Raw genomic sequence first — 23713 nt, forward strand, 5'->3', positions numbered from 1 at the left:
ATCCCAGTAAGTCAGTCGACGGCTCCGGTCGAGGGATCGCCTTCGGGCCTTACCCAAGATCAATCCCACAGTCCCTCGGCCCCGCCCTCTGGCCCGGCCACGGACGTTCAGCGAGAGCCATTGTTACCTAAAAAGACTGGTTTCCCTAACACGAAACCGAAACCAATCATCGCACCGGTTCAACAGAAACCGAAAGTGAAACTAACACTGGTCGGCTCGAGGACAACCAAACCTTCGACGCCAGCCAAACCCGTCGGCTCCGACCGCAAACAAAGGGACTTCGGTGCCGCACACGCTGCAGCCGATGTCGGCACCGATCCGAAAAGAAAATCCATCGGTACCGTCAAAGCGCCAAGGCCCCCGGCACCGAAGCAATTGGCACCAGCCACCAAGGTGAAGATGGCCACTGCATCGCTATCCACCTCAAAGGCACCTACTAAGGTACATTCATCGACGCCGTCGACGGCTACTACCCCTCCTCGGCTCGATGACCCGGTGACCTCGAAGAAGTCTACACCTGCCTCGACGGAACCTCTCGGCGCCAAAGAACCGTCGGCGTTCCAGGTGCAACAAGTGGCAGCTTCCTTGCAACGCATCAGGGAAAAGGCAGCCCTCCAGACATCGTCGGGCTCCGACCCAAAACGGGCACAGAAGGCACCTTCGGCACCGGCCAACATCACCTTTGGTTTGCCGCCGCCCACGGCGCCGAAGATGTTCGAAATCAGAACCCGCGTTACCCAGACAAGGTCCCCATCTACCGAACACTCGACCACTGGGACATCGCCGTCCCACTTCATCGACGCCGACACCGGCAGGCTTATGCTCCGAAAGCGGAAGATCACTTCGGGGCACGCTTTGGACTCTTATAGGATCCCGCTAAAACACAAAGTGAGGGCGGAATCGGAACCAGTTCTTTATGAACGCATCCACACCTCTTACACGGATCCATCATTCTCCCCAACGCACTCCGATACGGATGCAGTGGAGGACTACATGGGTGACGACACCACCTACCCCGAAGACATGGACCCTGAGGGCCAGCAAGACCCTGATCAGGTCTGGGATGACCCAGTAGAGCCAGGTGCAGCTCTGGATACACAGGACACACAACTTTATGGCGCAAAAACGTCCCCCACGGAGGACACTGCTGCATTCAACGCCCTCATCGAACGGGCCGCAGCCAATCATGGAGTGCAACTCCACTCAGACACTATCGAGGATGATTTCTTGGTGGACACCTTCGCATCCTCCGAGAGGACTGTAAAAACTCTTCCCATGTTGAAAGGTGTCCTCAAGCCAGCAAAGGACATTTTCAAAGAGACCACCAGGGCACGGGTAATAAACCCCAGGATCGAGAAAAAATACAAACCCGCACCTGGGGACCCCACATACATTAGGAGCCAATTGCCTCTGAACTCCATTGTGGTTGCCAATGCTCGCAAACGGGCACACTCACAGACAACTGGTGATGCTCCTCCCCCGGACAAAGAGTCCAAGGTTCTAGAGACCTCCGGTAAACGAATTGCAGCCCAGGCAGCGAACATATCGCGCATCGCCAATACACAGGCCCTCCTAGCTCGCTACGACCGCTCACACTATGACACGTTAGAGACCCTACTCCAACACCTGCCAGACGAGTACAAAGAGGCAGCGGAGCTCCTCATCAGGGAGGGACAACTGCTCACAAACGCATCCATCAAGTGTGCACTAGATGCTGCAGACACTGCTGCACGGGCAATCAACACCAGCGTCATGCTAAGACGACACGCCTGGTTACGAATCTCCGGATTCAAACCTGAGGTCCAAAATAACATCCTCAATCAACCGGTCAACCCCGACTACTTATTTGGACCGGAGGTTGACGCCACCTTAGAAAAGATAAAAAAAGACACGGACACTGCGAAGTCAATGGGGGCTCTGCAAACGCAGACATTTCGTAGTGGCTCCTTTCGTCGCCCCGGAAACAGAGGTGCAGGTAGAGGACAGGGAGCACAGCAGACCTACAATAAAGGGGGCACACAGAGTTCCTACGATAAAAACACCCGAGGGGGATATCGTGGCTCCAGCACTAAAGGCAGAGGACGTGGTTACGGCAATACCAGGTCCTCCCCTAAGAACAAACAGTGACGCCCTCTCCCTTCCCCCCGACCATATAACACCTGTCGGGGGGAGACTCCAGCGGTTCCTGTCCACGTGGAATTCCATCACCACAGACAGGTGGGTCAAAGATGTTATACAACACGGTTACTGTCTCGAGTTAACCTCCACTCCCCCCACCATACCGCCAAGGCACCGTCCTATGTCCTCAGAGCACTTAGCGTTATTACAGCAGGAAGCGCTAAGTATGCTGCAAAAAGGCGCAATAGAGGTCGTGCCCATACACCAGCAGGGAACAGGGGTATACTCTCTGTACTTCTTAATACCAAAAAAGGACGGGTCACTCAGACCTATCCTAGACCTGAGACCCCTCAACCAATACATCCTCTCAGAACATTTTCACATGCTCACCCTGCAGCAGGTTCTCCCGCTCCTCAGACAGGGAGATTTCCTAGCCACGCTAGACCTTAAGGATGCGTATTTCCACATACCCATACATCCATCACACAGAAAATATCTCCGGTTCACCATTCAGGGTCAGCACTATCAATTCAAAGTCCTCCCCTTCGGAGTGACAACAGCACCCAGAGTTTTCACAAAGTGCCTAGCCACCGTGGCTGCACATCTACGGAGACAACACGTTCACGTCTACCCTTACCTGGACGACTGGCTTGTTCAGGCAAAGTCAGCCCAGCACTGTGCCAGCCACATGTCCCGCACCATTCAGCTTCTTCACAGTCTGGGATTCTCACTAAATTACCCAAAATCACATCTCCAACCCGCACACGTACAACATCTACTTGCATCTACTTCCAGGGGAATCTGGCCAACGTTCTAAGAGGTACCTCTGGAGTAACAGATGCTAGTCACCCTGCTTAGTATGGCTGGTGGAAAGAAGTTGATTTCCAACGTCAGCAAGGCCCAGTGGGAGGACTTGACGGTACAAGGTAGATGACAGGAGGCCCTGGGAGACCCTATAACAGGTAAGGAATGGGGGGGGGTTGTTCACAAGGGGGTGAAAGGGACCGCCACAAACGCTTGGTTCTTATTAATAAAGTACAATGTTTTGCACCAGGTGTATTTATCGCCTAAAACACCTCATGCTGTTTACCCAGCGAGAGCGCCCTTCTGTCCATGTTGTTTAATGGCTGGAGCAGATTTCCCTACACATGATCTAGGGGTGCCCCGTAATTGATGATTACTGGCAGGCAGTGGTTACTAGACTGAAAGGGGCCATTTGATGGACCATCACCAAAGATAGTAGGCAGTGCTTGCTTGGTCTGCACGGTGGAGAACAGAAAAAACATAGGGCCTTATTATGATGTCGGGTGGAAAGCCATCCTACAGCTCCTCCTGGCATCAGAGGTTTCCGTCCAACTGCCGTATTATGATACTGGTGGTCGGAGGGAAACCTGCGGGGGGATTCCGCACCACTTCAAACAGGCTCAATCAGCCTGTCGTGGCAGAGGGTGGATCGCAATCACCCAAATGGAGGCAGTGCCTGCCCAGGCAACTCTGTGGGGATTACGATGTTTGTTTCATGCAGCCTTTCTATGGAGGTCCGACTGCCATAGAAAGGCTGTCGGAAAAAGACTCTGGGGGCCCCAGCAGGTCCTCTATCCCTCCACAGCCTCCACTATGAGGCCCGGAGTGGCACCTGTGGAGCCCCCCCCCCCCAACATCCATAAACATCAGTTTTTCTATTGCAGGTTGTGCTGCGCCCTTTTCCGGCCACCGCAAAAGCTGCAATGGAAAAATGTATGTTTCTGACCCCCATAGGGCGGTCGCATGCTAATTCGGTGGGTGGAACCATCAACTAATAGTCTAGTGGATTCCATTGTACTGCAGTTTTGGTGGGACGCTCGTCCAACCGACATCGTAATGGGCCCCTTAGTCGGAAATTCATACTACTGGGGTTGGTGCTATCCAAACATTGGAGGGCAATCCGGTGGATCTCTCCTAACCTGCCACTGTTGGATGACTGGCTGAGAGACATGGCAGATTGGGTAATGGTGGAAGAAAGTCATATGTGGAGAGTACGCAGAGCCAATAAGTTGGCAGATGATTTGCAGGCCTGGGCAGCGATACTCGCTAAGTTGATAGATCCGCCAGATGTGAGGCGACTGTGAGGGTCACAAAAACTAAGCTAGAATGATAAAGGTAAAACGGTCACAATGCTGGACCGGCTAGGAGTTGGGTGGGAAGGGGAAGGGTTGTTGAAAAGAAGGAGGATGTCTGTAAGAAAGGAGCTTCTGACAATATATTGTATGCATGTTCACTCTAAATTGGCTTAGATGTCATCAAATGACATAGTGTATCTTGTCATATGCTAATATTATTGTGGAGCAATGGGGGTGGGGTTGGGGTTTGTGTTATGACCACCATTGTAAATCTGTGTTCAAGATTATACCAAATGTATACAACAAGCAAACTTTTTCATTACTGTGAAAATAAGGCTGGTTAGAATGCCTTTGGAACGAGAAAGCTTTGCAAAAGAAATGTGCCAATTCACCAGCAGCACTGTCTTTTGAATGATCAAATATTAAAATTCTGACAAAGTCTTTATGCATTGATTTGAAAAATATTGCTTTGAGTGTTATCCTGCAGAGGATTACTGGTCATTCTGGACCTTTAAGTAATAAACAGTGTGAAGTATCATGGTGTAGATAACATTTGCGCAAGTATTTGGATATTTATTTAGAACTAATTTATACTTAAATAATAAATAAAGGAGAATAATGCTAGGAATCCTATTTGCAGTCTTTTGTCCATGTTATTACCTGGGAGTCTGAATGAACAATTCGCAATTCTATAATGTGAAACTTGGTTATTCGCTGCTCTCAGTTCATAACAGTGAACAAATGCTGGTGTCACCCTTTTGTGACTAAAGAGCACCTTCTATCTGATAGAGACATCTATCCGAAAAACTTCCCGCAGCAGAACCTCTGCGCGCCTGGGTCGGCGCCGCACGGCTCCGCCCTGACGTCGTCCATGGACATGACATCAGTGGAGCCATATAAGCCCCTCCCAGCGCGCTCATGTCAGTTTTTCTTCTTTTCCGCGTCCCAATGCGGATCCTGGAAAACCAGCAGTTCCTTTGCCTGTTTTTCGGGCCTTCTCAACGCCTTCGGCATCACGGAACAGTGTGCAATGCCTTCGGGCTTTAAATCGTGTGAGACCTGTGCGCGCCAGATGTCTGTCACAGACCCGCACGCCATTTGTATGTGGTGCCTGGGAGTGCACCACGACTCCGAAGAGTGTGACACCTGTCAATAGATGAAACCTAAGTTCTTAAGGGAGCGTTGTATGAAGTTGCAGGCTGCATGGCTGTCCGGTCCTGCACCTTTGCGCCGCCGATCTCCCTCTCGGATCGGGCCAGCTCACTAGGTCATCCCCACGGACATCGTTCGGAGATGGGTATGTACAAACATAAGTCGCGGAGGTCGTCCTCCCGTAAACGTGATGCTAGGGCCTGTTGCTCTCGGTCTTTGGCAGGCACCGGCGCCCAGCAGTCATCTCCCCCATACCCTCCCTTCCTGGAGGTTGGAGCGACATGTGCCCAAATGGAGGCTTATTTAAAGGCCCTCCACTCTTCCTTTGGGTCATCCCCTCTCCCTGGTGCGCCTTCGGGTCCCACAAAGGTGGAGGGCACTCATGTCGGGTCTTCGCCGGCGGATTCGTCCTCGGCGCCGGCTGCGTGCACCGACTCCGGTTCTGGAGTCGATACGACATCGACGGGACACGGCCCGAAGGGCCGTCCCAGTCGTCCGTCCAGCCCACCCGTCCAGTCACCGCATAGCCCTGCACGGCTTCCTGCGCTGAAGTCGGATGCGGTACCGGGTTCAACACCCTGTCGACCTCTTTCCTCCCCGCATTTAGAGTTTGGATTGCCGTCGGACCGCACCCAGGCCAAGTCCCCTCTGGAGATTCTCAACATCAATATGATGCTGTCTTGGCGTCGGTCGACGCCGGTGCCGGTGCCTACGCCTCCTCTATTACAGGAGGTTGACGTCCCTCTGGACTCCCCGTGCCCGAGGTCCTTTAGATGCCCCTTGGTGCAGGTACCTAGCGTTCCGTGGCCTTCGAATCAACCTCAGGCTCCTCCACTTTTACTCTCTAGTGCACGGGTTAGTCTCCAGCCGTCTCCTACCGAAGGTTTGTTGTCGCTCCCCCAGAATGGCGACTGAGGCTAGTGCAGCTTTCGCACGGGCTATTCGCAGGGCGGCAGATATTCTTTGTTTTCAGCCCCCTGCGGTTTCCCTGCCCTCTGATCCTTTACTGGATCTCCTCCACATGGAGCCTGTTGAGGTGGAGCCTTGGCTGCCACTTGGTGGGTCTTTGTTTGACATCTTGCTTAGTACCTGGGCACGGCCATCCTCTGGTGACCCTGTTGATCGGGCCATTGCTCGCCTGCATCGTCCGGCCCTGGATGATCCTCTTTGCCTGTCCCTTCACCCTAGAGCTCAGGGTCTGGTTGTCCAGGCGGCTTTTGACTTGCAGCCTACCACCACTTTACCGTTGTTACCTCCTAGTGCGGGCATCCGTGCATTAAACAGGTCTTGCGTATTCGCACGAGCTTCCTTTGCCCTTTGATACTTAGTTGAGCTCCTTCTTCCTTCTCTCCCAGAAGGTCCCCGGGCTGACTTACATCGCCTTTTTCTTGATGGCAGGGAAATGGTGCAATTTTCCCTTCCATCGTCCCTTGATGCCACTGACTCTGTGGGTTGGGCACTAGCCTGGGTGGTTGCTTTGTGCCGCCACGCATGGCTGCGCAACAGTTGTTTTCCAGATAATGTTCGGGATGGTCTTCGGGATCTGCCATTCAATGGCGTGGACCTTTTTGACTGCCACGCTGATTCAGCGGACTCCCCCCTCATGTCTGATCTACCGTGCCTTTCTGGCCTTGCGGCTTAGTTTTTCTGCATAGGCGATGTCGCCTTGTTTGTTTTGAGTCCTGGGTTCTTAACGTAGTACCCGGTTGGTGTAGGCGGTTGTTCCGCCCTCTTTGACTTTGTTCAGTACAGCCGGTCAGCTGGTTCTGCCCTCCATTCGGTCCACTGACTGTGACCTTATCCCAAGAGGACCCCCCTCACAGGGTCTAAGACTTACCCTATGTGGGGTATTTGCTGACTATTATGTAGCTACCTTCCTACAAGGAAGGCTTAGTACACTCCTATGGAGTCTTCCTCACAAAGGTTCTTCTGTGGATTAGCTGTCCTCTCTTTCTGCTGCTATGCCACCCACACGTTGGCGTCGCTCTATTGCACTTTCAGTTACAGTTGGGGTCTACGGTTGTCCGTACCATGAGGCTCTGACTCGCCTGCCGTTTCCAGGGGTGTTTTTCAGGTTCCCCTTTGTCCATGTGGCAGCTCTTCTTTTCGCCAACCAATGTCCCTTGGAACCTCTTGTTCTGTTTCGTTCTGGCACAGTTTTTCCGCCATCATATAGTGCAAAGGGCGGAGCCGCTGCGCGGCACAATTCTTCGGTGTTTGCACGTAGTGTGGGGGCACCCTGGTATGTTCGCTATCATATGGTGCCTGCGTTCTTTCTTCTGCTTCTGTGGTGACTGGTTCTACCTTCCTTTCTCCGCCGTAATGGGTAGTCCTTTCTTGTCCTGGGTGTGAGAAAGTGGCTCTGTATATACTGTTCCCAAATAGGTACAGGGTGTACAGAGTCCACAGTCCCCAGAGGTTTGGCAGAGGCTAAAGTTAGATATAACCTTACTCTCTAAAGTGGTAGCTTGGTCAAGCAGTAAGGCAGTATCAGAGGACAGTGTAAAGCATTTGTTGCACACACTCAGCCAGCAAATGGTCTCCCACACTCAATAACTGAACTCTAGGCCAATGGTTTATATATGAAAAATATATGCTTGTTTTATTTTAGAACTAACAATAGGTATTAAAATATACTTTCTCAGAATGAGATGCTTTATATAAATACTTTTGCAATATGCAATTGACTTTTGTAGAACGTTACAAGTGGTTGCAATAGGTAACACAATTCTAAACACAATAATGCATTGAGTTCAATGGAAGTTTCAAGTTATTTGCCACAGATTACTTTTAGGATTACTTTTGGAATTCCAGGACTGGATCCTAGATTCAGTCCTGGGTCAGTACTTCGAATCAAGTGATAAAAGTCGACTTAATTACTGTGATGATTTTTAGACAATATTTTGCTATTTTAAAAGTTGACACTTAGAAAATATTTCACAGAAAACAGTCAATGATTCCCTATGGTAGAAAATTCAAGTTGCAGGTATAGTACGTTCTTGTTACTTTTGTAATCCAGTACTGGGTGCCTAGACTCAGTACTGGGACCTTTATCCGAAACAGGTAAGTAATTACGTTTTCAGATATTATACGATTTTTTAAGAATATTTAACATTTGCAGAAATTGACAAAAGAAATTTCACAGAAAAACAGTCAATGGTTTCCTATGGGAGAAAATTGGGTTACTGGTAAGTACAGTTGGGCGCCAAGATCCAGCACTGGGAGCTCACCAAAGAGCAGGTGAGTATTTTCGTTTTCGTTACTCGGCTGATTTTTGGTGAATATTTTAAGTTTTGAAAAGTCCACACTAGGAAGAAATTTCAGAAAAAGCCAGTCAATGTTACTTTATGGAGAACATTGAGTTATAGGTTTAAAGGTAAGTACTCGACTGGCAGAGTTAAGGTTCTGGGGATAGACTCAGGGGTCTCCCAGGGTCAGGTAGGTACAGTTGGTTCACCCTCAGCGGCACAATGGTGGCCGGGTGCAGAGAGAGTTAGGCCCAATGTTATCCTATGAGAGGTAGGGGGGCCTTGGTTGGTGGCTGCTGACTAGCAGGCCACGCGGTTGTGGGAGCTGGGCTCCTGGTCACTTACTCAGGGCAAGTGGGAAAGTAGATAGGTGTAGAGGTTGCACTGCCAGGGCCACTCGGGCAGCTGGGTGCAGGGTGCTTTTGAGCCTTCCGGCGCTCAATTGATTTCAATGGGAAATCTCCGGTTTAGGAAAAGACTGCAAGCTCGGGGACGAAGATTCTTCAGGTGCCACCACCACTTCGAGAGGTAAGTTGGATAGTTGTAGGATAGGTAGGTACCCCGGGATTGGGCACAGGGGGCCGCGGGGCGCCGGGTGCAGGGGTGCCTTTTGGTGTCGGGAAATCTAACCCTCTGTTGATCGCGGTTGGAGGGGCACCTGGTTCTGAGGCTGCAGGCTTCTTCAGGAGTGTTGAGGGATGTCCTTGGGTGCCGGACTCGGGGTCACAGTCGCCGTGGGGTCATCCTCGTGGTCTTTGTTCACTCCGGCACAGGCCAGGCTTGGCGAGTGCAGAGTGTGCTGGGTTCGCGGTTCCGGGCTGCTGCCAGGTATTAGAAGTAGTTTTTGAGTAGAGCCTCTACTCATGGTAGTCCCAGGGGGCTTAGAGTCAAAAGGTAGCCAGGTGCTCTGGGGTTTGTGAGGTTGCTGGCCACAAGAGATGCCGGGTTGGAGCAGGAGCAGGTTCGAGGGTCGACAGGCCGGTAGGGCTGGGGCCAAAGCAGTTGGTGTCTTCCTCCTCTTAGCAGCTGCAGCGCAGGTCTTCTTTCTTCTAGCTCTTCTTCGGATTTTGGAATCTGGAATCTGGTGAAGGAAGGTTCAGGGTGCCACTAAATACTAGATTTAGGGGCGTTACAGGTAGGTGAAGGGCAGGGACCAATGGGTCCCTGTCCTGGGGTGGGTACACCTCCTATCCTGACTCTCTCCTGTCAGAAGGGGGGCAGTAGCGTAGTCCTGATTGGGCAGGGCTTCCCATCTTCAAGATGGCGAGAGCCCGGAGATGTGCTTCACCTCGCCTCCCCCACCTGACGGGTGGGGTTGGCAGGCGGGCACATCCCCTGTCCTTATTTGGGGTTTCCGGCCAAGCTTCCTGCCAGAGTGGGGGGCTGCAGTGGCCTGGGGAAGCTCACAGAGGCGGCATGCATTTGAAGCTTCCCCCTGCCCATCCTGGGGGAGGAAATTTAGCACCTCGCCCAGGATGTGCATTTGTTGCAGACCCAGGAGAGCAGGGGCTCTCCTACCCAGGGGTCCAGCAACATGTCTGCTGTGTGGCAGCCTAGGTAGCCTCAGCACAGACGTGGACTGTAGGTTAGGTTTCAGGGGGCATCTCTAAGATGCCCTCTGGGGTGCTTGGTACATTAAATCCCACACTGGCATCAGTGTGGGTTTTATGTGCTGAGAACTTTGATACCAAACTTCTCAGTCTTCAGTGTTGCCATTATGGTGCTGTGGAGTTCGTGTTTGACGAGCTCCCAGCACCATATACTCTTAAATGGCAGCACTGCACTTACAGTACCCAGAAATGGACCTGGGTACTGTAGGGGCACAGGGCTCCTGCTCCTGTGCCCACACCATTGGCATAGGGCACCCAGCTAGAGGGGTGGCTGATGTATGCCATGGCAGTGTAGGTGGTGGGCATGGCACACAGGGATGTGTGCCATGTAGACTCTTTGTTTTGTCTTGTACCCAGACACTCAGCCTGAAAGGGCAGTGTGTGTAAGGGTACAGGGTCTCTAAGGGTGGCACAATGAGTGCTGCAGCCCTTAGAGGCCTTCCCTGGTCACAAGGCCCTGGGTACCTAGGGTACCATTTACCAGGGGCTGACATGTGGCCAGGCTTTGCCAATTTGGTTTTTGTGTTTTAGGGAAGGAACATATGCCCTGGGTACCTGATTGGCAGGAGTCCAGGGCACACTCAGTCAAAGTACATTCAGCAATTCAGCAAAAAGTGGGGGAATACCATGCAAGAAAGATGGCACTTTCTCACACAACTCCCCCCCCCCCCCCCCCCCCGCCCAAACGAAAGGTGATGAGACTAACCTTGCCCTATGGAGTCTTAATTGTCTAAGTGGAAGAACCTGGAAAGTGCATCTGTATTGGCATGGGCAGTCCCTGGTCTCTGTTCCACTTCAAAGTCCATTCCCCATAGGGAGATGGACCACCTTAGTAGTTTTGGATTTTCCCCTTTCATCTGCATTAGCCATCTGAGAGGTCTGTGGTCAGTTTGAAACAGGAAGTGAGTACCAAACAAGTATGGCCTCACCTTCTTCAGGGACCAAACCACAGCAAAGGCCTCCCTCTCAATGGCACTCCAACGCCGTTCTCTGGGGAGTAGCCTCCTGCTTATAAAAGCAACAGGTTGGTCTTGGCCTTCATCATTGGTCTGGGATAGGACCGCTCCTATCCCTAGCTCAGAGGCATCAGTCTGCACTATGAACTGCTTGGCATAATCTCGAGCTTTTAGAATTGGTGCTGAGCACATTGCTTCTTTCAGGGTGTCAAAAGCCTTTTGGCAACTAATTGTCCAGTTAACCTTCTTGGACATCTTCTTGGAGGTGAGTTCTGTGAGGGGGTTCACAATGGACCCATATCCCTTCACAAACCTCCTGTAGTACCCAGTCAAGCCAAGGAATGCCCTGAGCTGGTTCTTGGTTGTTGGAGCTATCCAGTCCAGGATGGACTGGATCTTGGGTTGTAAGGGTTGTACTTGGCCTCCACCTACAAGGTGGCCCAAGTACACCACAGTGCCCTGCCCTATCTGGCATTTGGATGCCTTGATAGTGAGACCTGCATTTTGCAGAGCCTTTAAAACCTTACCAAGGTGGATCAGGTGATCCTTCCAGGTGGAAGACAGCAATTTCATCAAGATAAGCTGCACTAAAGGATTCCAGCCCAGCCAGGACATGGTTCACCAACCTCTGGAAGGTGGCAGGGACATTGTTTAGCCCAAAGGGCATTACAGTAGACTGATAATGCCCATCAGGGGTAGAGAATGCTGTCTTTACTTTTGCTCCTGGGGCCATGCCAATCTGCCAGTACCCTGCAGTTAAGTCAAAGGTACTGAGGAATTGGGCTGCCCCTAATTTATCTATAAGCTCATCTGCTCTTGGAATAGGGTGAGCATCTATCTTGGTGACAGAGTTGAGCCCTCTATAGTCCACACAGATCCTCATCTCTCTCTTTTCACCTTGTTGATGAGGTTTGGGGACCAGAACCACTGGGCTAGCCCAGGGGCTCTCAGAGGGTTCAATGACCCCTTACTGCAGCATCTTGCTGACCTCAGCTTTGATGCTTTCCTTGACTTGGTCTGACTGTCGCTTGTTTTTGTTCTTGATAGGTGCACTGTCACCAGTGTCCACATCATGGGTACACCAGTTTGTCAGACCAGGAGTCAGGGAAAAGAGGCTAGCATACTACTGCAAGACTTGCTTGCAGTCAGTCTGCTGTTGGGCAGAGAGGGTGTCTGAAAAGATGACACCATCTAATGACCCATCTTGTGGGCTGTAGGAGAGGAGATCAGGAAGAGGTTCACTCTCTGCTTCCTGTTCCTCATCAGTCACCATCAGCATGGTGATGTCTGCCCTGTCATTGTAGAGCTTAAGGCGGTTCACATGGCTAACCCTTTTTGGCTGTCCTGCTGGTGCCCAGGTCAACTAAATAGGTGACCTCACTCTTTCTTTCTAGGATAGGGTAAGGGCCACTCCATTTACCTTGGAGGGCCCTTGGTGCCACTGGCTCCAAAACCCACACCTGTTGCCCAGGTTGAAATTCAACCAGTGCAGCTTTTTGGTCATACCAGTGATTCTGGAGCTCCTGGCTGGCCTCAAGGTTCTTGGATGCTTTTTCCATGTACTCAGCCATTCTGGACCTTAAGCCAAGCACATAGTCCACTATGTCTTGTTTGGGCTTTTTAAGAGGCCTCTCCCAGCCCTCTTTTACAAGACAAAGTGGTCCCCTTACAGGATGACCAAACAGAAGCTTAAAGGGTGAGAAACCTACTCCCTTCTGTGGTACATCCCTGTAAGCGAAAAGCAGGCATGGTAACAGGACATCCCATCTCCTTTTGAGTTTTTCAGGGTGACCCATGATCATACCTTTCAAAAATCTTGTTGAATCTCTTAACAAGGCCATTGGTTTGTGGGTGGTAGGGTGTAGTAAACTTGTACTGCACTCCACACTCCTTCCACATGTGTGTCAGGTAAGCAGATATGAAGTTGGAACCTCTGTCTGAAACCACCTCCTTAGGAAACCCTACCCTGGTGGTGACACCCAGGAGGGTTTTGGCTACTGCAGTAGCTGTAGTAGTCCTAAGTGGAATTGCTTCAGGGTACCTAGTAGCATGATCCCCTACTACTAGAATACATTTGTTCCCTGAGGCTGTGGGAGGTTCAAGTGGACCCTCAATGTCCAATCCTACCCTTTCAAAGGGTACCCCCACCACTGGTAGTGGGATGAGGGGGGCCTTTGGGTGGCCACCTGTCTTGCCACTGGCTTGACAGGTAACACAGGAGCTGACAAACTCCTTCACCTTTTGGTACATCTGGTGCCAGTAAAAGTGGCTCACTAGCCTTTCCCAAGTTTTGAAATACCCCAGATGTTTGGCTAGGGGGATGTCATGAGCCATAGTTAGGAGGAACTCCCTGTATTTCTGTGGCACTACCACCCTCCTGGTGGCTCCATAAGTGGGCTTTCTTGCCTCAGCATACAGTAATCCCTCTTCCCAATAAGCGCTGTGGGTACCACTGACATCTCCCTTTGCTTCTGAAACAGCTGGCTGCCTCAGGCTTTTAAGAGTGAGACAGTCTTGCTGGCCCTGGCACAGCTCTTCCCTAGAGAGCCCCCCTGGGCCCAAGAGTTCAACCTGGTAAGGGTCAAGCTCCATGGACTCAGTTCCCTCGACTCAGTTCCCTCAGGGGTATCCAAATCCCCTCCCTGTAGAGAGGGGTCCTGAATGTTTTGCTGTACTGAAGCTTCCCCAGTCTTCTTACCTTTTCTCTTGGTTGGTTGGGCCATTATTTCAGGCTCCAGACCTACTTTCTCACCCTTCCTCTTGCTCTGTGCTCTTGTTTGCACACACACCAATTCAGGGATGCCCAGCATGGCTGCATGGGCCTTTAGCTCAACCTCAGCCCAGGCTGAGGTTTCCAAATCATTTCCAAGCAGACATGCAGCTGGCAACTTTGAAGAGACCACTACCTGTTTCAGGCCAGTAACCCCCCCCCCCCAGCCTAATGTCACTATGGCCATGGGATGATTAGTGGTGACACTGTCAGTGTTGGTGACTGGGTAAGGCTGTTGGTAGAACCAACAATAGGTATTAAAATATACTTTCTCAGAATGAGATGCTTTATATAAATACTTTTGCAATATGCAATTGAATTTTGTAGAACGTTACGAGTGGTTGCAATAGGCAACACAATTCTAAACACAATAATGCATTGAGTTCAATGAAAGTTTCAAGTTATTTGCCACAGATTACTTTTAGGATTACTTTTGGAATTCCAGGACTGGATCCTAGATTTAGTCCTAGGTCAGTACTTGGAATCAAGTGATAAAAGTCGACTTAATTACTGTGATGATTTTTAGACAATATTTTGCTATTTTAAAAGTTGACACTTAGAAAATATTTCATAGAAAACAGTCAATGATTCCCTATGGCAGAAAATTCAAGTTGCAGGTATAGTACGTTCTTGTTACTTTTGTAATCCAGTACCGGGTGCCTAGACTCAGTACTGGGACCTTTATCCGAAACAGGTAAGTAATTACGTTTTCAGATATTATACGATTTTTAAAGAATATTTAACATTTGCAGAAATTGACAAAAGACATTTCACAGAAAAACAGTCAATGGTTTCCTATGGGAGAAAATTGGGTTACTGGTAAGTACAGTTGGGCACCAAGATCCAGCACTGGGAGCTCACCTAAGAGCAGGTGAGTATTTTCGTTTTCGTTACTCGGCTGATTTTTGGTGAATATTTAAAGTTTTGAAAAGTCCACGCTTAGAAGAAATTTCTCGAAAAGCTAGTCAATGTTACCCTATGGAGAACTTTGAGTTATCGGTTTAAAGGTAAGTACTCGACTGGCAGAGTTAAGGTTCTGGGCATAGACTCAGGGGTCTCCCAGGGTCAGGTAGGTACAGTTCGTTCACCCTCAGCGGCACAAGGGCGGCCGGGTGCAGAGAGTGTTAGGCCCAATGTTATCCTACGAGAGCTAGGGGGGCCTTGGTTGGTGTCTGCTGACTAGCAGGCTACGCGGCTGTGGGAGCTGGGCTCCTGGTCACTTACTCAGGGCAAGTGGGGAAGTAGATAGGTGTAGAGGTTACATTGCCAGGGCCACTCGGGCGGCTGGCTGCAGGGTGCTTTTGAGCCTTCAGGCGCTCAAATGATTTCAATGGGAAATCTCCGGTTTAGAAAAAGACTGCAAGCTCGGGGACGAAAATTCTTCAGGTGCCACCACCACTTTGAGAGGTAAGTTGGGTAGTTGTAGGATAGGTAGGTACCCCGGGATTGGGCACAGGGGGCCGCGGGGTTCCGGCTGCAGGGGTGCCTTTTGGTGTCGGGAAATCTTACCCTATGTTGATCGCGGTTGGGGGGCACCTGGTTCTGAGGCTGCAGGCTTCTTCAGGAGTGTCGAGGGAGGTCCTTGGGTGCCGGACTCGGGGTCACAGTCGCCGTGGGGTCATCCTCGTGGTCTTTGTTCACTTCAGCACAGGCCATGCTTGGCGAGTGCAGAATGTGCTGGGTTCGCGGTTCCTGGCTGCTGCCAGGGATTAGAAGTAGTTTTTGAGTAGAGCCTCTACTCATGGGAGTCCCAGGGGGCTTAGAGTCAAAAGGTAGCCAGGTCCTCCGGGGTTTGTGTGGTTGCTGGCCACAAGAGATGCCGGGTTGGAGCAGGTGCAGGTTCGAGGGTCGACAGGCCGGTAGAGCTGGGGCCAAAGCAGTTGGTGTCTTCCTCTTCTTAGCAGCTGCAGGGCAGGTCTTCTTTCTTCTAGCTCTTCTTCGGATTTTGGAATCTGGAATCTGGGGAAGGAAGGTTCAGGGTGCCCCTAAATACTAGATTTAGGGGTGTTACAGGTAGGTGAAGGGCAGGGACCAATGGGTCCCTGTCCTGGGGTGGGTACACCCCCTATCCTGCCTCTCTCCGGTTGGAGGGGGCAGTAGCCTAGTCCTGATTGGGCAGGGCTTCCCATCTTCAAGATGGCGAGAGCCCGGAGATGTGCTTCACCTCGCCTCCCCCACCTGACGGGTGGGGTTGGCAGGCGGGCACATCCCCTGTCCTTATTTGGGGTTTCCGGCCAAGCTTCCCGCCAGAGTGGGGGGGTTGCAGTGGCCTGGGGAAGCTCACAGAGGCGGTATGCCTTTGAAGCTTCCCCCTGCCCATCCTGGGGGAGGAGATTTAGCACCTCGCCCAGGATGTGCATTGTTGCAGACCCAGGAGAGCAGGGGCTCTCCTACCCAGGGGTCCAGCAACATGTCTGCTGTGTGGCAGCCTAGGCAGCCTCAGCACAGATGTGGATTGTAGGTTAGGTTTCAGGGGGCATCTCTAAGATGCCCTCTGGGGTGCTTGGTACATTAAATCCCACACTGGCATCAGTGTGGGTTTAATATGCTGAGAAGTTTGATACCAATCATCAGTGTTGCCATTATGGTGTTGTGGAGTTCGCGTTTGACGAGCTCCCAGCACCATATACTCTTAAATGGCAGCACTGCACTTACAGTGCCCAGGAATGGACCTGGGTACTGTAGGGGCACAGGGCTCCTGCTCCTTTGCCCACACCATTGGCATAGGGCACCCAGCTAGAGGGGTGGCTGATGTATGCCATGGCAGTGTAGGTGGCGGGCATGGCACCCAGGGATGTGTGCCATGTCGACTCTTTGTTTTGTCTTGTACCCAGACACTCAGCCTGCAAGGGCAGTGTGTGTGTGTAAGGGTACAGGGCCCCTAAGGGTGGCACAATGAGTGCTGCAGCCCTTAGAAGCCTTCCCGGGTCACAAGGCCCTGGGTACCTAGGGTACCATTTACCTGGGGCTGACATGTGGCCAGGCTATGCCAATTTGTGTCAAAGTACATTCAGCAATTCAGCAAAAAGTGGGGGCATACCATGCAAGAAAGATGGCACTTTCTCACACTGGGCTTCTCTATACGCTGTGGCATCTTCGCCACGGACGTCTATGCTGTACACTGCCTTGTTCCCTCATTTTCTGGGCACTTCCCAAACAGGAGTTTTTTCCTATTTCCCTGCTGCCTTCCGCGCAGGTGTTTTCCACGCTTCTGCTTTGGGTTCCTGCTGTAACACTGTCAGGGGGAGTGTTCTCTTCAGGATACTCGCTTTCTTGGGTCCTTCCACCATTACCTTGGTCCTGACTGTTTCCACTTTCGTGTCCTGCTACATCTCCTCATAGGTCTAGCGGGGGACCGTGGCTCCTCTCGGACGTGTGGTTGATGTCGCTTATGGATCTGGCCATTGTCCTGTCCAACTCTGCTTCAACATGACTGTTGGTACTTATGGCGTACCCTTGTCTTGTTTTATGCAACACATCCTTTTTGGATGTGTATCTTTCTTCATTTATGTCTACTCTGTGCTCTTCCCACAACGGTGTCGCGCAGGAAACATTCCTTGCTGCAGTGTCTGTGGTCTTCCCTCAGGTCTGCTCATGGTGCGAGCTCCTGTGTGTGTGTCCGGCTTGCTGGAGGCCCCTTTTTGCCGGTTGCCTACCTCGTGATGCGTACTTCCCATCTGGGCTGCTCACACTACCCTGCAGGGGGATTTCCCTATACTTGGTGTGGTTCTGGCATCCACACTGTATGCTTCTGTGTACTCCTGTCTTGCACATGACTACCTGTCTTACTGTGGTTCTGTTGTGGGTGCTTCTGCTTGTTGATGTCTGCCCTCTCACATGTCTTTGTGATAGAGCGACTGCGTACTAGAGTGTCTTGTGTTCTGGTAATGCCGGCACTTTCTGGCCATGGGTCAGCATCCAGTCACTGCTGTTCCATGTATCTTACCTGGTGCAGGTTCAGCACTGCTTTTTTCCACTGTTGTGCACACTCGACCGGTATGTGCTGACTCTGTCATACCGTGTTTTTCTCTCTCTGGGTCTTGCTTCCGGTCCACACATCTGCTCCTGTGGATCCTTCGGACCTAGGTTAAGTTCATCTTCTTTACGAAGCCATTCACTCTCACTTCCGCACCGACATTTCTGGTTCTGTGCTTCTTTCTCTCACCCCGGTGTACATCCGGGGGTTTTTGAGCTGTTCTTTAACTGTTCGCGATGCCTTTGCCTCTCATTGTTTTCCGCTCTTTTCAGAGCTTCATGGTCTGGTGTTGGTTGCGTTGGCAATGCTGTCCCCACTGTGTTTAGTCACTTTGTTGACGGCTAAGTTCTTCTGGGACTTGGTGGGTTTGCTCGCAGACCCGCCTCCTCTATGGGGATGGCTTTGGTATCTATTCTAAGTTAAGGAATCTGCAGCTAGATGTCTCTGTCAGATGGACGAGTTACTTACCTTCAGTAACGATGTATCTGGTAGAGACACAGTCTAGCCACAGATTCCTTAACACCCGCCCATCCTCCCCGTTCTGCGAGGAGCTTTTCAGGATGGGTTTCCGGCATTCGTCTTCCTTCGGGTGGCTTTGTCTTCCTGTGGGGTGATGTTTTCACTTCACGCCTAGACAGGATGCTTTATTCTGTTTTACTTGCTCTGCTGCACCTTTTCTCGTGCTTGGGTGGTATGCTCATGTGTTATATGTCCTTTTACATCCTAATGCCCTGGGTCGTCCGGTGTGAGGTCTGTTCTCGTTACCCCCCTCTCCTCCCCTTTCTCAATTGGCCTTGTGGTCTCTTTCCTCACCTGCAGTCCATTGGTTTGAAATCGACTGGCTCTGCCTCAGTCTATAACTCCCTTACAGGGGATACAACGTCCCTTTCTGGTATTGACTTCTGGTGGATTGTCAATGCTCCTGTGTTCCGGACTTGTTGCCCTTCACAGTTATATGTTATGGTTGCAGACTTCCTGTCGTCTGTCCTGATGTTTTTCACATCTTTTCTGCCTCATGGGAGGGTTTAGCCTCCGCTTTTGTAGGGTTGCTTCTCAGAGTGTTGCTCTGCTCTTTCTTTCATTATTTTTAAGTATACAGTGTTTCGCACTGTACTTTATGGTGCTGTTTTTCACCATTCACTTTCTTTTCTTTTTCATCTTTTTCGCACACTGTACTTTCACAGTTTTTTGCTGGTGGCTCCGCGTTGTGGTGCGGAAAAGTTTCTCCGACGAAAACTGACATCAGCGCGCCGAGAGGGGCTTATATGGCTCCACTGATGTCACATCCGTGGACGAGGTCAGGGCGGAGCCGTGCGGCGCTGCCCCCGACGCGCAGAGGTGCTGCTGCGGAATGTTTTCCGGATCCAGTCTGATGCCTGGGGATATTCTAAGTTAAGGAATCTGCGGCTAGACTGTGTCTCTACCAGATACATTGTTACCGAAGGTAAGTAACTCGTCCTTCTCTACCACTGGCATTTGAAGACATTTGGCTGCCAGACATTTTCTTGTGTTTTGGCATCTATAAAGTGTAGGACACCCCTTTTTTATTTTGGCGTCTTAATTGAGAGATGGACTGAGAATGGTGATAATAATTGACAGGAAACCAGGTATATGTAATTTTAAATGCATAGTACTAGGAAGACAGTCTGTATAAGATACTGACATGTTATTCATGCCTCCAGTATAACTGCTTTATCCATACACAGCTGAATGGTGCATGGGGAGAGGATTTAGGGGCCATATAACACATACAATTTTAGACAAGTAGCTGTCAATAACATGGACTTTTTCCACCTCTGGATTTCTAGTGAATTCATGCACAACATGCGCTTCGTTCTTCTTCTCTGTTTGATGTCACTTGTAGCCTCTTTTTGGTAAACAATCCCATTATTCACCACTACACTACTGTAATTATATATTTATAATCATAGAGCAACCTGTAAATGGCATGATAATTATACTATGTAAGCCAGGCTGTTCCAAAACCTAGTGAACTTCACTTTGACGAATACTCAAACCTTGTTTCCTTCTGCTGATAGTATTAGACCTGATGCTTTGTCCAAGGAGCTGGGACTTGAAGGGGAAAAACTTTCTCTGGAAGGACAGATGACCCTAAAATGGGAAAGTCTGCATCAGGAGCTTAGCACAAAAGAAAGTCTCCTCCAGAAAGCCTTGGAGCAGGAGGAGGACCAGCCGGTAAATATTCTACTTTATTTTACATGGAGTGATGTACTAAACACTTACTTTTTTCTGACAATTGATTGATTATTTTATGTCAGCACATAGATTTCTCATTTAAAACCTCTTTTTTCACGGAAACGAATAATGTTTATTTATAACTTGTATCCACCTCCCATTATTCTTTTGTTCTGTGTTCATGTGTAAGAACATGTGTCTAAGTCAAAGGGTCACTGTAACATTATATCTGTTGTTGAACACTGATTTGAGGATCACACGTGACATTTTTGTAACAGTCAAAACATCAATGAAGAGGGAAAGAGAAGCTGTGATCCATTTGGCTTCCAATGGTTAGTACAAAAATCAAAAAAGGGAAGAGAATGGACCACTTGTCCTGTATAACCAGGGTCTTAATTAGCGTGGGAAACCATCATTGTAAAAAACCCTCCTATACGTACACAGGCGAACGACGGTATATCTTGGTTCTCCGTCTCAGTGTATCGTAACAGCATGATCATAGGGTCTTTTCCTTTGTCAGTATGCTGACCTCCGCATGGAGGAAGACCAACTGGTTTGTCAGTAGTGGCCAGGAATAAAAAAAGAGGGCGTGCTCGTGCTCAGATGTGTGAAGTAAAATTCCCTACGTCGCTTCTCCTATGTATTTTATTCATGAGATTGTGATGTGGGAAATTAAAAATGCAGTCGTGTGTATATAGACCCAGTTACTGGTCTATCGCACTGGTGTTGGTCAACATGTTAGCGAATAGGATATCGTCCAAGGTGTCACCTAGAGTACGCTATTTTTACTCTCTAACCAAGACTCATAAGAACAGAACCCAACCGCCGGGACGCTCCATAGTGTCAGGAATTGGATCTGTTTTAGAACCTTTATCTCAATTTGCAGATCAGTTCCTGAAGGTTCTGGTACAGAAAACCCCGACACGCGTGACCTTCTGAACCTACTGGATGGGCAGACTTATGACGAAGAAACAATGCTCCTAGTAGGACTTGACGTAGAAAGCCTCTACATGAGCCTCCCACAACAGAAAACCTTGGACACCTTGGAAGACATCCTATTCGCTGAAGACTGGAACCACAGGACACCTTAGACACTTTATTTTAGAGTGCTGTAGATTAGCTCTCACTGAGAACTATTTTGAATACGAGGGCACACTATTTGGACAATGCCATGGCACTTCGATGGGCAGCACTTTTGCCCCGAGTGTGGCTGGGCTGTACGTGAGCAGTTTCGAACATCAACATATACAAAATCAAACCAATCCCTTCCTCAGAGGAATGAAACTCTGGCGTCGCTACATAGACGACGTAATCATGATATGGGAGGACACTCAGGAAGCGCTACAGGAGTTCCTCACCTGGATAAACACGAGGGATGAGTGTCTGAAATTCACATGCACATCAAACAAGAAACAACTGGACTTCCTGGATGTCACAATCTATACAGAGAGTGGCACACTAAAAACAAAAACCTACTATAAACCAACAGCAAGGAACAGTATACTCTCCTATAGTAGCTTTCACCCTCGCCCACTGAGGGACAATCTACCCTATAGCCAATTTCTGCATTTAAAACGAAACTGCAGCAAACTAGAATATTACATACAAGAAACAAGCGAAGGAGTTGGAACACAAGCTCGTGAAGAGAGATTACCCTGTTAGGACAATAAAGAAATGCCAGAAAAGAGCTCGTAATCAGCCAAGAGACAGCCTGCTAGAGCTCGTAATCAGCCAAGAGAGAGCCTGCTGGAAACCACTCCGTGCGAAGAACCTGAGGACCTGTTGACCTGTGTTACGACGTATAACACATCATCTAACACAGTGAAGAAGATCATAATTAGGAACTAGAGGATCCTCACATCTAACACACTAAAGTGGCCAAAACCTAGATTTGCCAACAGAAGGATCAGAAATATTAAAGATATCCTAGTGCACACATGACCAGGACCCATCACGAAAAGAGATACCATAACGGCAGCATGGAACTTGGACCCCATAGTAGGACATTACCCCTGCGGTTCCTGCTCTGTATGCAAGCTAACCAAAGTAACCAAGAACCTACAACTCCTGCCCAACTTGAACTTGAAGTTACGCAACCACACAAACTGTAATACGACACATGTGGTGTACATGATTGTGTGCCCTTGTGAACTAAAATATATAGGAATGACTTGCCGATAGATCAAGCAACGCATTATTGAGCATAGAAGCAATGTGACCTGCAGAAAAGCGACCACGAAGATGAGCAAACACTTCATAGACAAAAATCACCTCCCAGAGGACCTGAATTGGGTAGTCCTGTAGACCCTACAGGTCAAAAACAACAATGCAGAACGAGTTCTCTATGAGAAGGAACAATGTTGGGTACATCGTCTTAAGACTGACACAGAAGAACTAAACGATAATATCCCTTGGCATTCGCTAGCATAATGACGCTACGCACTATTTGACTGATATTCATCCTTTAAGGAGTCCACCCCATTAGCTAACATCCGGACAGTGAGACTCGCCCCCAATAGTTCTGCTAAGAAGTGACCAGTGTGACACAAACTGAATATTTCCTGACACGGAGATCATGTTAGGCAGAACAGGACATCTGGCATACTCTCAAAATGAACATTACAAACTCTGTCCCAATTTTTGAATGACACAATGATTATTTTGCCTTTGCTCAAGGCCTGACCTCACTATAAACGTGATGTTACTTATTTATATTTTTAAGGTATTATGTATTTTGAATATGCATACAAAATCACTGTAACATTGTTTCAAAATCCACAAACTATAGTCTTTCTGCCATCCCATGACTGGGTGCCAACCGGCTATGCCAACCAATGCAACTAGCATTAGTCCTTCGACTATCTCCACCTTCACACTTGATAAAAAGCGGCTCTGAACGGGCCCGCATCATCCTGGGCACCGCACACAGAGCAAGAACAAGCAATGACTTTTAAGTAACCGGTAAGCCTCCACGAGGTGTTCTCTACGACCCGGTAAGCTGTAAGTAAACAGTCACTAACCCGCTTCTTTTCCTACAGCAATTGGGTTTCTCTTAGCTCACTGGTATCCCGAGGAAGCCGCACACAAAAGTTCTGAAGGTAATGAGGCTTTGCCACATCATCGATTCAAGAGTTACATCGGTCGCTTCCTAGATCAAGCGCAGCATTTTGCATTTTGAGTCTCTGGGTCAATTGGGCCTACGACTCGCAATAGAAATGTCATTTTAATTCAACCAAATAATCACTTTGTCAATTGTGCCTTTGGTTTTGCTTCAGAAATGTCACCTTAATTCAGCCTTTGAAATTAATACTTTGGTAACCGCCACTAAGGCATGATAAGAGAATGGTTATCCACTCAATTCCTAAACCGAGCACCGCGCGTCACTCAACGCACCTTTGCTTATGCGCTCGAGATATGTCACCATAACTGAGCCGCCAACATGCAACAAATTGCTAACCACTTTTGCGGTTAAGTGAGGGAGCAGATGCCATTATTATTATCACTGTGAGCACCACACAAGACAAATGACCGCGTCACAGTCACCGACAGTTGTTTACACTTTACTATAGATTGAGGCATGAATATTCT

The 23713-nt window shown here is 49.5% G+C and overlaps 1 protein-coding gene across 1 annotated transcript in view; it reads left to right on the forward strand.

The window, feature by feature from the left end:
• Nucleotides 1-23713, forward strand: part of SYNE1 (spectrin repeat containing nuclear envelope protein 1) — a 1959630-nt gene that overhangs the window by 1390697 nt on the left and 545220 nt on the right. Inside the window, exon 100 of the mRNA XM_085611789.1 lies at nt 19969-20125. Coding sequence (XP_085467915.1) covers nt 19969-20125 — 157 coding nt within the window. The remainder of the gene's footprint in view (nt 1-19968; nt 20126-23713) is intronic.

This window comes from Triturus cristatus, chromosome 6 (genome assembly GCF_964204655.1).
Source record: "Triturus cristatus chromosome 6, aTriCri1.1, whole genome shotgun sequence".
NCBI lineage: Eukaryota > Metazoa > Chordata > Amphibia > Caudata > Salamandridae > Triturus > Triturus cristatus.